The sequence below is a fragment of the Nothobranchius furzeri genome, chromosome 17, assembly GCF_043380555.1.
Source record: "Nothobranchius furzeri strain GRZ-AD chromosome 17, NfurGRZ-RIMD1, whole genome shotgun sequence".
Lineage (NCBI taxonomy): Eukaryota > Metazoa > Chordata > Actinopteri > Cyprinodontiformes > Nothobranchiidae > Nothobranchius > Nothobranchius furzeri.
In genome coordinates, this window is record NC_091757.1 from 45,399,134 (window position 1) to 45,416,226 (window position 17,093).

The 17,093-nt window shown below is 43.2% G+C and overlaps 1 protein-coding gene across 1 annotated transcript in view; it reads left to right on the top strand.

Moving 5' to 3' along the window:
- Positions 1–2,316, top strand: part of mvk (mevalonate kinase) — a 17,985-nt gene extending 15,669 nt beyond the window's left edge. Inside the window, exon 10 of the mRNA XM_015972623.3 lies at positions 1–2,316. This exon is cut by the window's left edge and continues 76 nt beyond it. Coding sequence (XP_015828109.1) covers positions 1–118 — 118 coding nt within the window. The 3' untranslated portion in view covers positions 119–2,316.
- The last annotated feature ends 14,777 nt before the right edge of the window (positions 2,317–17,093 follow it).

Below are 17,093 nucleotides of genomic sequence, written 5' to 3' on the forward strand. Positions count from 1 at the left end.
CGGTGGACCAGGTGTGCAGCAGCATTCCCCCTTCTCTATCAAGGAGGAAATTCTGGAGATTTTAAATCGTTACGGAGTTCCACGTGTGACTGAACAAGAAGACGGACTCACCTTATGACCTCCTTTTGCTCGAGGCTTGAGATTTACTGAACTAGTTCTGGGAGCTGAACTTGCCTAATCCTTTCAAAGTCATGTGACCTCTATGTCCACTAGGTGGCAGCAGAGTTGCACAAATAGGTTAGATGTATTTAGCTGTTTTTCACCCTAATAGACACGAACATTTCCTGTAGGTATTAGTCTTAAAAAATGATATTATTGGATTTTTTTATGCAGAATAATGTTAAAGGATTTATTTTTCAGGATATGACCTATAAACATAAATCATTTACTAAGAAATGATATCTATCAAGGATTCAACAAAGTTTCTTGTTTTAATGGTGATTTTGCTTTAAACAGAAATGATGAAATATAAAATGATGCCTCTGTGATTCCAAGAATATTTCCCCCTTCAGTTAAACTGGTTGTGTTGTTTTGCTGTTAGAGGGAGGAGAAGGAAGAACAGCAGGAGCGCCGGGCCTCTCTGGAGGTTCTGGATTAGTGCAGCTATAATGTGAATAAACAACAAGCTGCATCCTTCTGAGTTACACATTTGTGCTGACACAGACACAAACACACGACAGCTTTCCCCAAATTCTCCTCCCGTCTAATTGCTCATCCTCCTAAGCATCACAAAATATGCTGTAAATACCACGGATGCAGGAGACCGATCTGTTTTCCAGTATCCCTGATCTGTGGTAAAGGTCATTGTGGGATTCAGCTCAGTTTGAATATCCATTTCATTTTCTATTTTTTAAATGTCATGAAGATTGAGTAGTCCAAATCTGGCAGTGTACGTGAATAAACGCCATTTGTCACCCTCCCTCCCTTTTTCCTGCCCGGTGCCCCCTCTGTCCTTTTGAATTGTGTCATCTTTATGTCAGGGCAGCCCCCCGTCAGCGTGCTGCACAGTTGCCCGTAACCCCTGCTGGAATTTAATTACCACTGTGCTTTTCAATTGAAATGGCATTGAGGAGAGTAGGAGGGGGGTGATGAGGTGGGGGAGACAACGAAGCCAGTTTTATTTGAAACCCCTCTTTTTTTATTTTCTGTCTCATTTTCTCTCAGGCCTTCTTCTTTTACCCCTGCAAGGCACAGTTGGTATTTTTTTATATCAATGTCAGTGCCTACCTCTTTTTGCTCTGATGAATAGAATCTAAGGAGGACCTGAGATTATTTCAGATAACCCAGGGAGGGAGGGAGGAAAGCGGGTCACGGATATGAGGAGCATGTCAGAATTAGAGAGATACGGTAGGAACAGGGTGCCGCTAACATCGTGCGGAGCGGCACGTACAAATCATTTAACATTTTGGGTGTTTTAGGGAGTTTTGTCTGGTTGAATCAATGCGAGCGAAGCGAGGATGAATAATTCATTTTGTCCAAGCAGGAGGAATGAAATGCTAAATGTGAATTTGCTGAGTGGTCTTGCACACTGTGGCACATTCCCTCTGGTCCCCCGTCAACTGGTGAAATGCTTGTCAGGAACCATTAAGATTGAATACAAAATTAGATCTGGCTGACAAGATATCATGATGCTGATGTCCAGTGGTTTTTGCTAATGGGGTTTCAGCATATGGCTACTCACAGTGGGCATTTGCATTCAAATATATACAGGCCGCTGGTGCTGGATCATCATTTATCAAAAATGTCTGTTTTGTGTATAAATGATTGGGAAAGATTTGTGCTTCCGTCGTCTCTCTGCAGCATCAACATGATGAGCTCTCCCCCGTCACGATGGAGCTGCGTGATCCTCCTGGGGGTGTCTGCCCTTTCAGTAAGTGAAGGCTAGTGGCTCCAGCAGTGGTCCAATAAAGACAGCAAGGTGGAAAGATATCTCCAAAGAACTCACTCTAAACAGATTACAGCTCCGAGTAAATACACATGCAGGTGTAGTCAAGTCAGAATCTCCAAAGAGGGCTGTTGGGTATTTTTATAATTGTACCTTTTTGAGGCCTAAAAGACGCCCATTTTGTGTTATTAAAACTTCATGAATCTCTGTGTTTGCCAACTGTTCATGAAAGGTTGAGCAAGGATGTTGATTGTGGATTTCCAAAGAAACCTCTGTACCACTGTAACCTGAGAAGGCCCCGCCTTCTCCTCCATCCATTGTGAATAAAGCCCCTGACGAACTAGGAGCACATTGGGAGTGACGTGGGGAAGCCTCGGAGGAGGTTCCTCTGCGTTAACTCTCCATATTTTGGGGATTCAGGGTAAAATGTCTTCCTTGTTGTCGTGTGTGTTTATTTCAGGTTCCAGGGTTATGGAGATTAAATATTACCCCACATGTAATTACTTAACATTTTGGTGGAGATGCCGGGGATGCAGAGCTGGTGACCTGAAGGCTTTCCCCAGGAACAGAGGGGGGCTGGTTAGCTCCATGGAGGGGTTTCTGCGCCCAGCTCTCGCATGACGATTCATGGACATTACAAATAATCTCTCTCTCTGTGTGTGTGTCGTCCTTTAAGGTAATATGGGATAAATCTAAAATTACCTATCAAGGGCTAACGCAGAAGCAGAAACTGGGATTAAAGAAGGAAAACTGTCAAACTGCAGAAACTTTTCCCCCTGCTCGACACATAACAAAGCTAACATATTTTCTCAAAGCTTAATCCTAAATATTTAAATTCATCAGGGCTTTGCCATTAAAGCCTTGTTTTTTCTGATATTTACATATCTTATGATGCTGATGCTACTAAGTCGGTACAGTGACATAAATGATGCATTTCTGCACATTGTTGCCAAAACATTGGTCCGAGGTTATATTTATCTAATGTATTTAGAATAATGAACCATCCAATAAAAGCAGATCTACATCAATTTCTTCTGATTTTAAAGTGTCGTTTCGTCTCATTTATATAGTTTGAATGATGCTGTGTGTGGTTCATAAATCTGCTGTGATGAGAAAACTTTCAGTTATTTGTCATGTTAAGATTTTATTTATTTAACTACAGTGTTAGTGAGCTGGAGGGTCAGAACAGAACCCCAACAATACCAAACCTAGCCATGGAAGGTTTTCCCTGCTACTTTTTGGTAAATGAAATAAAACACCTCTGAACATACAAATCATTGTTATTGTATGGATAGGGTACCACTGCAGTGGTTAGAGCTGTTGCCTTGCAGCAAGAAGGTCCTGGGTTCGCTTCCCGGCCTGGCATCTTTCTGCATGGATTTTGCATGTTCTCCCTGTGCATGCGTGGGTTCTCTCCGGGTACTCCGTCTTCCTCCCACAGTCCAAAAACATGACTGTTGGGTTAATTGTTCTGTTTAAATTGTTCTTAGGTGTGTGTGTGTGTGTGTGTGTGTGTGTGTGTGTGTGTGTGTGTGTGTGTGTCATAATACTGTATGTCCCCATTAAAGATCTGTCCAATGAGAGAAATTTAGTCCTTCAAAAACAAAAACAAAAAAAAAACACTGCTTCTGGAGTCAGCCTAAAATGGTTAGCTGAGCCATCACCACAGCTGATGTCACTCTTCTCAGGAACTTCAGATCCTTTCATCAGCTCAAGTCAACTAAAACCAAAGCCCTCAACTAAAGCAGATATTACAATATACAGTCTATCTATCTATCTATCTATCTATCTATCTATCTATCTATCTATCTATCTATCTATCTATCTATCTATCTATCTATCTATCTATCTATCTATCTATCTATCTATCTATCTATCTATCTATCTATCTATCTATCTATCTATCTATCTATCTATCTATCTATCTATCTATCTATCTATCTATCTATACTGTATATATATATATATATATATATATATGTATATAGTACCAAACACATTCTTTCTGATTCATTTGAAGTAAAAAAAAAAACCCGTAAATGTTTCTTTGACCTCAGCTGCAGACATATTTGTTTTTGGTGGCCCCATTGGGAACCTGTTTTAACATTTCCTAACATAGCCAAAACATTCCAGATGAGGTTACCACCTGAAAGCTCTGTTTGGTCTAGAACCGCCTTTCTGTCATCTTTATATAGCAGCTCCACTGAGCACAGACCTCCTTGTGCAGAACAATTGTAAATATGTGAAACACATGACACACAGCGGTCCACGTCCCACTTTCCATTATGGAACTGTGTCATGTCTTAGTATTGATCCTGTAATTGATCTTGTGAAGTTGAGGGCACGTGCAACATACTCCCTCTTCCCAGAGCACCAGGAGTGCTCTCTCTCTCTCTCTCTCTCTCTTTCTCTCCTCTCTCTCTCTCTCTCTCTCTCTCTCTCTCTCTCTCTCTCTCTCTTTTTTTTAATTACGGGCTAAGGCACTGGCTTTTCATGTTGCCTTTGAAAAGCCTCATTGATTTTTATACCACCCTTCATCCTCGCCATGCTCCGTTTTAAGAGCAAATCCCTTGTGTCAGAGTTGCCCCGATTGTAAAAGTATGAGATCTGTCAGTACCTTTCACAAGGCTTCCAGGTGCTATTCAGACACATTAACACTCATGTTTTAAAAGTCAGCCTTTTGGGTTCTTTCTGTCTAAACAGGAGATGAAGGGGAAAAAAGGACGTGTTGCATTTTCCCAGACTCACTCTCACATGGCAGCTGTTGAGTTTAAGACTTGAGTGGAGCCAACAGATATGATTTATAATCTAAATCTGCATGAGTTGAGTTTTTTTAACCTTAAAGAATAAATGTTAATGACATTTTTTAGTGCTTTTATTTGCAGAGCCTTATGTAGTGTCATGAATGTCCTGTTTTTGACCTAAAGGTCATGATCTGCTGCGTCTGCTCGAGCAGAGACATAAAGTCTCTGACAGGCTAACCTACATGAGATAGTGGCCAAGGTCTTTCTTGCACTCTGCTCGTCTGAACTGCTTCACCTCTGTTACAGCTCAATACGAAGACAAAGACGAAGAACTCTCTTTTGATAAACGCATAATCAACAACTCTGTTATTACCAATAATAATGTGAGCCCAATGTTCAATCAATCTGTGAAATGACAATGTTATTACTTGATATTATAATCCTGTGATCAGGAGTATTTTACAAGTTATTATAATCTTGGACATTTGCACTTAACACTAATGACACGTAATGCTAAAGTCACACGACACATTTCCTTTTGTCTGATCCAACCAGAACCTTCGTTTCTGGCGCGAGGCGCGGTTATCTCTGGTGTTTGTATAAACCCTCTTTTGCATGTCAAATTCTGATTCGCCAGTAAACCAAAATATGACAATTATAAAAACTATTCCACGCCACCTTTTCTTTGGTTCAAGCGTTCTAGAGAAGTTTCGGACAGACCATCCGGACTTCCTCTTCAGCCAAAAAGAACCTCGACAGGCCGGATAAAATCTGTTGCAAGTTACATCTTACCGCAACGGTTCCTTCACAGTAAAAGCTGAACCTCACAACCCCTTCAGGGTCTCGCTGACGCCAATAACCTGTCGTGACCTGGAAGCATTCCCAGACTAGTTTGGTCGGCACCGCTGCTTTTCTACCGGCTTCGGCTCCAAGGAGGGTCCAAGAGGTCCTGGACATTCTGGATCTATTGAGGCTTCCCCTGGGGTACGTAGACCAACAGATGGCGTTTCATGTGTGTTATAAATCTCCTACTAAAGTTTAGAGTGAAACATTCGCTTCCACTCAGAACTAAATGCTTCTCCGGATCCGCTGGTTCTGATAACAACATTCCACACATACATCGTTCAACTCACGTCTCACTCCACTTCAGTTCCAACAGTACACCGAGTGTTTAAGTTAGTCTTGTTTAAACTGTGTAGAAATAAATGTCTTAACTATTATAAACCTGACTCTCTCACTTTCCTTGGAGTTGATACGAAGTGTCACATAATCCCTGCAATAAAAAGTTCCGATCTTCTAGTTAAAATATTCAAAGATCCATCAGATTGATGTTTCATATTTCTATGGAATTTCACATTTTATGTTCATAAGTAAGATGTAAACGACCCATCCTTTACACTTACAAGGATCCAAAGACACATTAAACAGAAGAGGAGGCCTCAGGTTTCACCTTTCCAGCACCTACATTGCAGCTCTGACTCTAATTCCAAAACAGTTTCATTCTAGGTCACACCCTCCTGCATCTAAGCAAAACATCCATGCCCACACAATAGGGCCTAACGATTTCAATGACTCCCGTGGGGTAGGAGAGGGGTATTCATAGGTAGTTTCTGTTCGTTAAGCAATAACAGACAGCTACAATTTATAAGCTTGACTCTCTTGACTCTGAGAAATGAAACGTCTTCAAGAAACCAAAGACATCCAGTTGCATTCATTCAAACACCTTTGGATTACCACGACCTGGATGACTGAGAACCTTCACCAGCATCTTATAAGGATCTCAGAAATACATAAACTGATGCAACAATAATGCAAATCCACTAATCCAAACTGGATTTTTTTTTAGGTTTTAAACTGGAGCTCAGATTCTGACACAGAAATATAGTCGTGTATGTGGCTCCATAATATAAAACAAAAACAGCCTCATTGAAATTTGATTTGCATTAATTTGAGAAGCAGCTTATCTAACATTCATACCATGAACTTGCTTTGAATTCAAAATAGCTTCTCATAATTTCCATGGGATTGCAGCCAGTTTATTGGATTTTTTTCCCTTCCTCTCCACGGCTCAGGGGAAGGCGATCTCAAAATGTTATCACGTGACATGATGTGATTGATGGACCATTAAAATGTCAGCCAGATGTACTTAAAACTGCAGCTTTTAGGTTGATAAATCACAGCACAAATGGATACATAAAGCTGTTAGAAACAAATATTCCCATCTCGAGCTATCTGCAGTCAGATAGTAATGGATGTTCAATCTGATGCTCTGTCTCTCTGCATGTTTCTGTTTCACCCCCCCACCCCGGTGCATAGTGGGTCTGGGCCGCTGCAGTCATATAATTACAATAAAACAGGTAGGAGTGTTCATATTTCATCTGCTGCATTGGTGATAACATCTAATAATCCGAAAGCGTAGCAAAATTGGTATCTCGTTGCTCATGCATTATGAATGAGTCACTGATTGCTTTTTTGCATAGATTAGCAATCATTTCACAGAAATCTCTGGTATAAAAACCGCACCAGGGTGGTTGTAGCTCTTGTTCTGAAGGGCTGAGTCGCCAAATCGTGCTGCTTTTTAACATAAGACAGATCAGGTGAGACCACTTTTCGCTCTTGCCCCACAGCTTCTTCTATTTATTTCTCTGTGCACATCATCATAGAGAGAGAAGGGTGGGGGAACACAAGTGTAATTTTCTGCCCACTTTGCGTCTGATTGCTCACTTAGTGAATATATTCAGCATCTTCAGTGTTCTTGTGTTTGGGGCCAAGTGGCTCCTGTATGACGGAGATTCTTTCACATCAAAGTCCACATTTGTCAACTTTTCCAAATGTGGGAGGAAATCTCCAAAGCTTGGAGGTTGCATGTGGCACGTGTGGATTTCTGTGACCTCTGGGCCTCCTGACTTGTAGCCACAGGTTGGCGTAACGTATAATGGGCTTGGTATATGGTCTACTGGCTAGGAAAATTGTCTGGTGACCAGATCCCTGCATGAGGTCCCAGGTGAGGTTTACATACTTCCCTGCTTCCTGTCAGGCAAATAGCCTGCTTCACAGTCGCAGTGATCCACATCATCCAGTGAAGTCTTGAGTCAAATGTGCAGGACAAGATATTTCAAAGACTTTTCACTTGGTAACGCTGTTCCATACTGGCACACGTAGAAGCTTCAGCAGCACTTTTAATAAAGCTTTTGTTTGACAGCTTGGGATGTGTGTGTGTGTGTGTGTGACTTCAAGTGCAGTCCTGTTGCAGACTGAATAAAGACAGAGAAGTGTGAGTGTGTATAAGTTCCTGTGTGGATGCCTGAGACACGTCTCCCAGCATAACCCCCTGGCCTTTGCCCCTTCTCCCCCCTCAGATGGGCAGTCTCAGAGCCCAGGCCCTGTGGAGGTTGGCGCCCTCCGCCTGACAGCCCGTCACTGAGCTACAGTGGAGAATTTTTTCTTCTGCAGGAGATGGTGTCTGATTGGAAGCAGTGTGTGAATAGCCCTGTCACACTCGATAAGCCAGCAAGACGACCTGTGACGGGGACATATGGCATGTTTGACAGGGAGAGAGGGTGCGAATCGCACTGAATGATAAAATGGTGTTTTTCCCCCTTCGGCAATGTCATGCTTTCAGGCAAGTGCATGGACCATCGCTCACTCAAGCAGCTGACTCTGGCCTCCTTGTGACATCTCCTTCAAGGTCTCGGGTTTCTCTGCCTTGCGCCTGGACAATTCTTACAATGTGAGCTTTCTTCCCCCCACTCACAGCTGCTCCGTTAGCTTGTCGATGTGGAGAACATAATTGGATATCAGTTCAGTTTAGCGACGGAGACTGGGAAATTCATCTTAAGAGGCTGTTTGACAGAGCTCTCCTCAAAGCTTTCTGGCACCGCAGCCCTCCCTCCTGTCTCTTCTTGGCCTGTCGCACGCCTCACACTGTTGATTAATACTCATACACACACACACACACACACACACACACACACACACACACACACACACACACACACACACACACACACACACACACACACACACACACACACACACACACACACACACACACACACACACACACACACACACACACACACACTGTCTCATCAAACGACTCTAATTGATGGGTTCAGCCTCCTCGAGACCCTGGTTTTTTTAAAGGGCCATGAACATGGAGCAAAGGAGGAGAAAGAGAAACGCTGGCTTGGGTTTAAGACTGTCGGGGAAATTGTCGAGATGAACCGCACGCCTTTCATCCTCACCGTCTGCCGGGTCTTGACGTCTGGTGTTGCAGCCTCAGCTCTCATCCTGTCAAGTGTCACATTGTCGGTGTTTGCGGCCATGACGGACAGCCCAGGTGTCACACTCAGGCTTCAGTGCACCATCAGGCACCTCTGCTCGGGTCCCCAGTGGTTCGCAGTCAGAGAGGCAGCACAGTCCAATAACCCTTCTCAAACCCAGCATGGCTCGTTCCCTGGGGAGTCCCATGCGGAGTTCGCTCTCTGTGTCCACTGGGCCAGAACTTAGAAACTCTTCCAGTGGTCACATAATCCTGCTTTTCACTCTGAATGCTAATTATAACACTCCAACTGCTACAGTGCTGCTGATGCCGTTATTATGATGGTTTCTGCTCCTTCTCCTGAGAAAAAGAGACTCTTGTCTCTCAATTTGCTGATTAATGCCAATGAGGACAACAGAAGGCTGATATGAGCTGATCTTTGACTTCTTTATGTTTATCTAAAAGAATTCTCACACAGCGTTTGGATCCGTGGTGGGGTAATAAAGTTAAGTATAAGTTTAACGTGAAGCTGAACAAGTAGGGGTTAACCAGTTTTTTTTTTATTTAGAACCAAATGTATTCTATGAAATCCTGCTGATTTTAACAAAACACATTTCCTATTGAGTATCTAATGTCAGGAGGCTGCATTTTTCTATTCGAAAGGCACATTTTTGAATTAAAATCTGGATTTTTGCTTTGCAAGAAAATTTAAACTGTTGGTACAACTTTTAAAAAACCTTCTAAAGTTTTAAATTTGGCCCAGCTGTATTTACATTGCTCTGCCATTCTTTTAATTAAACAACATTATGCATCCAACACATTTGCCTCAAATCTGAGAAACACAAACATTGCAGAAAGAGTAAAAGATTTGAATGTTTTTGATATTCTATTGGGGGGGGGCGGGGGGGGGCATTTTCCAGGGGAGGCCATGGCCCCCCAGCCTCTCTTTAGAAGCACCACTGATTGTGATCCAGATAAAAAACGACTTCCATAAGAGATTTCAAGTATATTTTGCACACCTACGTTCATCACAAGTAAAGCTTGCAGTTATTTAAACTTTTTTTTGTTTCTTTGGTCAATGTCATGTTCTCCAGGATTTTTTTTAAGTGTCGTACATTTAAAATGAAACCATGAAAGAAATTAGAAAAGCTCACAAAAGCTCACAAGCAAAATGTGTGCTGCCCCGATACAGAATGTTACAGATTGGAGCTCATTAAGAGATTCTTGTGATATTTGAATAGCAAATATTTATTGTGTTGACAACCAGAGCGACATGTTTCATTTGTCATTTATTCATTATCACAAACGGACTTCTGCCAAAGTACAAGACATAACTTTTACTAGATGGAATTTGGTTTTCTGACTGTATTTTAAAACGGTTGATGTTTCCGTGATCTCTCTAAGTCAAAACGTGTTTTTATTTTATTTTACATAACTCCATTCTGACACACCGCCTCTCTCAGCGTGTCTCATACATGTAGATGGTGTCGTATAATTCAGCCACAGTTTGGCCTTCAGTTCTTGCATATCCATAAGTAATGCTGACATTTTTCCATTTCTCAGATCTGCGATCCCACACCGGTGAGACTGCTGCAGTTCAGGACACAGCTGAGAGGAGATAATTCCAGACCTTCACTCACTAACCCTGCACAAGATATTTCCTTCCTGATTCCTTCAATAAGACTTAATGGGAGTCTACTTCTTCATGTAGTTTCCATCACAAATGCTGCAGTAGACTCAACTCTGCAGAGAGTAATTACTCTGCTGCATTACCAAAAAAAGAAAAGACAGAGGTCAATCATCCAGTTCCTGTTTGTTAATCAGCAGTTAGGGCCCTCAGTGGTAAAATAAAATTTAAAAACAGTACTCTAGTCTGCGTTTTAAGGATTCGGTCTTGTTTTACTTCATGCATTTCCCCAGAAGATTATAGGGATGGCTGGCACTGCAACAACATTCATAAATATGCATTGAGCTTTTTGAAACACTAGAGACAGAAAAGTGGCCATTTTGCATGATTGCATTCAAATACGGGAGAATAATATTATTGGGGAGGCAATTTTAAGGAATTGTGAAGCAAACAAACATTTTTGATTATGACCTTTTTATGCAAAAATGGCTCCTTAGGTCAGAAAACATGGCAGCTCCTACATAGTCGTCTATATATGAAACAAATTTAACTCATTTAATTATAACTTTATCTAAGATATTCTAGAATATATACATAAATTATTTTTGTGTAAATACACCTGTTTGGTGTTAGCTTTCACTACAGTGATCTTTTCTTTTAAAGGCACACTTGGCAATTTTGCTTGATTTTAGCACCCCTTAGTGTCCGTTATTAAATCTCTGTGGTCAAACCGAAAACAAAAATGATCTCCTCGCTGTCAACTTATATTGTTAACACCTTAATCTGCTGAAACGTCTCACCAACCACCCTGTGTCTACAGGAGCAGTCCATCACTAAATCAAACAAATCAGCTGTAGGCTATTCACGATCTAACATGCAGCAAATGAGCTGGAAGCAGAATACGCCAGATATGTCAGCTCAGTTTTTTTCTAAGTCCAGCAAGTTAGCACATACTGGCTCAAGAAAAAGATTTAAAAATATTAAAAAGGTGCATAGTATGGCTTTAAATGAGTAATGAAAAGAAAAAGAAGTCACCACCGCTGAGACTGAACGCTGAAGTACGGCGTCCTCCTCTGGCGTCATCAGGGCATCAGCTTTGATTAGCGTGGCCAGAGTCGTGGCACTTGACTCTGCAAGAGGACCAGTGCTTGTAATCACATATTATGTATGATCTTTCACTCAAGTGGAGCTGACATCGGGCAAATGCAAATGATTTCATGGACTGAGTACCTCTGAGAGTTTAGCTCTTTGTGCGCTTAGCTCTAGAATTCTAAATATCCACATTAGACGAGATTGTGATAAAACGTTGAGCCTTATTTTTGATTTTTCACAAGGACCGCAATGCTCTTATTTTCATTCTGTGTGTTTTTTTTTCCAGTTCAGAAAAACTGAACCCATGGGGGTCATGCTGGAGCAGCAGCCTCCCTCCGCTCTGTCTCTCCCACTTTGTAATTAAGAGCAACATTTCGTGTTAGATTATAGGGAAACCCAATGTGCCATTGAACTCGCCTGGCTGATTAATAAAAGGCAGCTAATTTCAGCGCAGGAAGGCAGCGCTCCAAAATGGCTCCTAATTACACATTAGGAGTGTGAACGGCTCCTGCTGCTCTGGCCTCAGCCCTCCATCCAACCCACAACCCCTCCCCTGCTGCGGTGCGTGTGCTGGCCCACCAGCACATTAACGCCGCTCCCAGGAGTTCCAGCCAACCAGCCACCACAATCAGTGGCAGATGTCAGGAATCGAAGATGATGAATTATGAATATCCCAGAGATGTGGATGGGATACCCATCTTAGAGGAAAAGATTCTCTCTCTTATTTTTTAGAGGTGGGGATGGTGGTGCTCTTCTGTGCAGTCAAATAAGCTGAAAGATTCAGGAGGAATGCGTGGTGGTTAGAGTGATTTATTTCTATTTGTCATCATCGATGGGCTCCGACTGAAATGGGATGTTTTACTGAAATCGTCAAGGACTTTATGAGTTGGAGGGGCTGTCTGGCAGTGTATAGGCTCTGTGTCTGACTGTGATAGCAGTAATGACTTCCTCTTCCTTCTCCCCGGGGTGGTCAACCTAAGAGCCCAGGCAGCTGGGAAATGATGTTCCGGAGAGGGCGACGTGAACCTCTCAGTGCACAGCAGCATTTGCATGGCTACGTGATTACAGCTGAAACGGGAGGAGGTGTGGTGAGGGTATGGGGCCGGGGGTGGAAGGTGATGACAGCGGCAGCTGCTGAGAGGAGGACAGGAAGCAGAGAGCGGTTGTTTATGTTGCCACTGATCCATGTCAGCTGAGATAATGGACAAAGCTGTTTTGGTTTAAAGAAATACATCAAAAATAAGGTTCAGATGATTCAAAAATCACACATTTGATGTGTTTTCTTCTACAATGTGTATCATTTCTTGCAAATTTAAAGGCCAAGTTTTTACTTGTTGTCTTTCAAATATGATTGATCACTCTGAGTTTCATATGCAGGGTAAATGTGAAAATGGTCTTCCACCTCTATTACCTGCATTAGCCGGCGTTAGAAAATAGACGGGGAATCTATCTGATTAGAAAATCCCGACAATTGCCCGTCACATTATCAAGTTAGTGTTCATTTACTTGGTTCTTCTGGACTCACCCACCGTGGCTCGCGACAGGGAAGACTGTTTTGATTTAGCATCCAGCAGAGGGCAGATCGTGTCTTAGCTAAGTAGACGCTAACTGTCAGCGTTAGCAACCTCACCACACAGCAGAACTCCTTCAGGCTTGTGTTATTTGTGGAGATAAAACATCAGCATTGCAGAGCAAACCGAGTCAGTGGTAGAGTCACGTTGCTGTTAGCCAATCAGAGGTGAGATGTCTGAATATCAGGAAATAAGACTCCAAATCCTGCTGTCTGCTGCCGCTCTGCTGCAGCAGACTTGTCCGTGCTGATCCAGGCACTGGGCTTTGTTTCCCCCGAGTATGACTTAAAAGGAATTCATTCCACTGCAAATTTATCGATTAAACGAATCTTCAACAGCTTTAAAATATTTAGTTAAACTGAACAGCAGATGTGCTGCCTTGAGACACACTTTCCTGTCGAAACAGATGTCAAACTGATGCTGTAGTCAATTACTGGCCGTCCAACCGACTGATGGTCTGGCTTTGGTCGTGTGAGACAGACACCTGGACATCTGTGGGGGGTCACAACCACAGAGAAGTCTGGGCCTGAGGCACGCTGCCAGACCAGACTTGACCTTGCCAGCTCCAGCCAACCCACAGCACATTTCCTCTGCCTTCCTGCCATTCATTATTGCCTCTCTGATCTGCAAATATCTCTGGGCAGGAAAGATATAATCCTCCATATCTGAGACAGTGATGGACTCACAGAACACCAGTGAAATGTGGTCTGAAAGAGCTGCAGGGGTTTAAAGGAAATTGGCCTTGCCAGTCATTTTAAGACGGCAAGCCTGAAATCCTGTCTGCAGCCGCTAATTTATGCTGCAGCCATCCCTGACGTAGTGGCTTTGTCTAACAGGAAGTAGATAAATGCCCAAAAAAAGTGTTTTCAATCCACAATTCAGAACAGCAAAGGTAAACATCAAACCTTTGTCCATTGTAGGGGATCAAGTGTATATTATTTGGATCTCTCCAACTCTCTATGTCGCTGTATTGAAGCAATTTCAACCCATTTTCCTGATGAGTGCCTCAGTTCTGACGCCCACACAGCTTCTCATAATCGCAGCGGTCAGCATATAAGTGGGCCCTCCACCGGCAACTCAGCAATATTGAAAAGTGAAAATCTATTCATCAACATGTTTTCCCGTTAACTACGTCTGATTGCGGAGTAGAATCCCCAATAGGGTTGAGTCATTACTTTCAGTAAAATAACTCCATTAAATAAGAGTGAACACAAAGCGGGCCCCCTCCCTCCGCCACATCCACCTCACCCCCCGACGTGCTGCCTTTACTTTTCCCCCGAGCTGCAGTCCTACCTGCTGTCTCTTTGAGCTCCTGGATCTGAAACACTAATACTGTCAGCCAGTTCAGTCCTACTCTGATTTGTGAGGAGACCAGGGGTGATCATTTCTTTCCTCTTTTTTTTCCCTCCCCCTCCCCTCAGGTGACACTCTGAAATATATTTTGTGTGCCCTTTCGCTTCAGACGAGCTCTGTGTGGAGGAAGCCCAGAGGAGACTAATGAGAGAATGCAGGGGTATGGCTCCGTCTGCCACCATGCCTCATTTTTCTTGATTTCTTCCACACCAGTGTCGGCATGGGCTCCTGCTGGTCAGGTGATGGCGGTGCCAGCTGGTGCATCCAGCTCGGACGGACAGCGATTCATTTCCCCCAGCTGGTGATTTATGGCACGGCAAATCAGAGAGAAGCTGGTGTGCATGGCACCGGGGCCTCCTGAGTTAGTGCACTGTCCGGCCCCGTCATGCTTTACCACACAGCGGGCTGGACTGCCTAATTTACGCTGGCAGACAGTCACATATATCACACCCCGTCTGGCCAATGAAGATTGGTGGTGTTTGAAAGGGTCTGTATACACAGTCGATTTTACCCACGTGTTACTCCCTGCCCAGGATTGCACCGAGCATTATTGCTTCTCTCTCCTTCTCTGCCTATTGAATCTCTCATGCTTCATTTCTGCACTTTCCTTCTTTCTCCCCGTTGCTCCCGTTTCTCAGTATGTAGACATAATGTGAAGTGACTGTGTTGGAGGGAAGTCCTCTTTTACTGGGCTGGCTCCTGAGGACTGTGCCCTTCTGTTCAGGGAAGCTGGGGGAGGTCACAGTAGGTAGCTCCCTGGAGCCATGGCGTATTAATGCCTGGGCTGACCTCGGTGATAAGAAGGAAGCTTTGGGTGCATGTTTGATTCATGAGTCCATCCTCAGTGGGCCCCTTGGGGGCTTTTTCCACTGCTGTCCTTTTACTGGCAGGGTGGAGGGTTGCTGCAGGGGAGATCAGTCCTGTCTGTCACAGAGAGGTTGGAGTATGATAAAGGCGCAGCGCTGGGAGTGGGCCAGAGCAGATGTGCCCCTGTGTTGGACACAAGCGATGACTTAATGGTGGGTGGTGATGTGACAGCCAAGTGTTGAGGGATATTAGAACAGATATCTGTGATGGGGGCTGACACCATGAGCACCTCACCTGCCTGAAGGAGGATTTATTTTTCTGGAGTGAAACTGGAAAGTGAGTTGAAGGGCACTTGGCAGCTCCACTGTTTTCAGATTTCTTTTGCATCTTTTACATTTTCTAACACTTCAAAAATACTGAATGTCTCTGCAGGTCTGCAAAAAAAGAGGAGTTAGATGGCTCAGTCTGGGTGGAAGATGGGGTTTGTGGGAGTAAGCCGACACAGTTTCAGTTCCAGCGCATATCTCCAAATTATATCCTCTGGAGTTTGGTTAGGGATTACTCCTGTCTAATCCTGACAAATGCTGCAGAGTGAGACACATCTCAGACAACAGAGTAACTACACAACCTGTGATGACCGCGGTTCAGATGTGTGCATGGTGCAAAACATCACACGCAATCACAGCAACAACATATGCACACACTGCAAGAAACATTCCTACATTTTTAACATAAATCTCCGGTTTTTGACACATTCAGATGATTTTTACTCAGTAAATGGTCCGGGAATCATGTTGGTTTTGCAGAATTCAGGACCTAGTTGCAAGCCTTCACTAGAAAAGGTTTTCTGAATGCCAAAATCCTGGTAATTACAGAGCGCACAGAGAAAGGAAAGCACATCCTTGAACAACTCTATCCTGCCAGACACTTCAGAGATCCTAATGCCAGTTGTTTGCATACGGCTGTGTAATGCATAATCCTGATTTGTGTCCCTTTCAGTCACCAAAAGATCTGTACATGCCTCAAAGAAACTTGTCAAGGCTTTTCAGCGCACATTGCCTTCTCACAATCAAGTCGATGCTTGTCAACCCTTCTGCCATCAAAATAGTCACAGTAGGGAGGGAAAATCCACTTTTCACACGTCCCATTGCTGTCATCTCCTTCTGCCCATCACTAATCTTTAAAAGCTATTTGCAGTTTTAATATAGATCTCAAATCCTGTTTTTCCTTCTCTCTTCTACACAGACACACACACACACACATGCACACACATGTGCACACACACGTACACGTACATATTCCTTTGTGGTTTGCTGGAGAGCTGGCTTTAGTGGATTGAGCAAGCCTTCTCTTTCCACCATGCATTCCCATGGTCTTTCCTTTGTTTTAGCTAAGCCGGTGCCCCCGGATTAAAGGGAAAATAATCCTTCCTTCATTGTTGTTTTTGTTTTGAGAACCTGCTGAAAAGTGATCTGTTGATTTTTCTCTCATCTCTCACAGAAGAAGTTTAAATTGAACGATGAAAGGAAAATTTACCGCTGACGTCTGGGTATGTTTGTGCACACTTAGATTCAGGCAAAGGAGATGTTGACACAGTTTTCTTTTTCTTTAAATGGTGATTTAGTGTGAACACGGCTGAGTGAAGGAGCTCCAGCGCCTTTTTTTCTTCCTCCTTCCAGTTTTATTGTGTGTAATGCACATTTGCTACGAAAAGTACTAAATGTTTAATTCATGCAATCTCTGATTCATA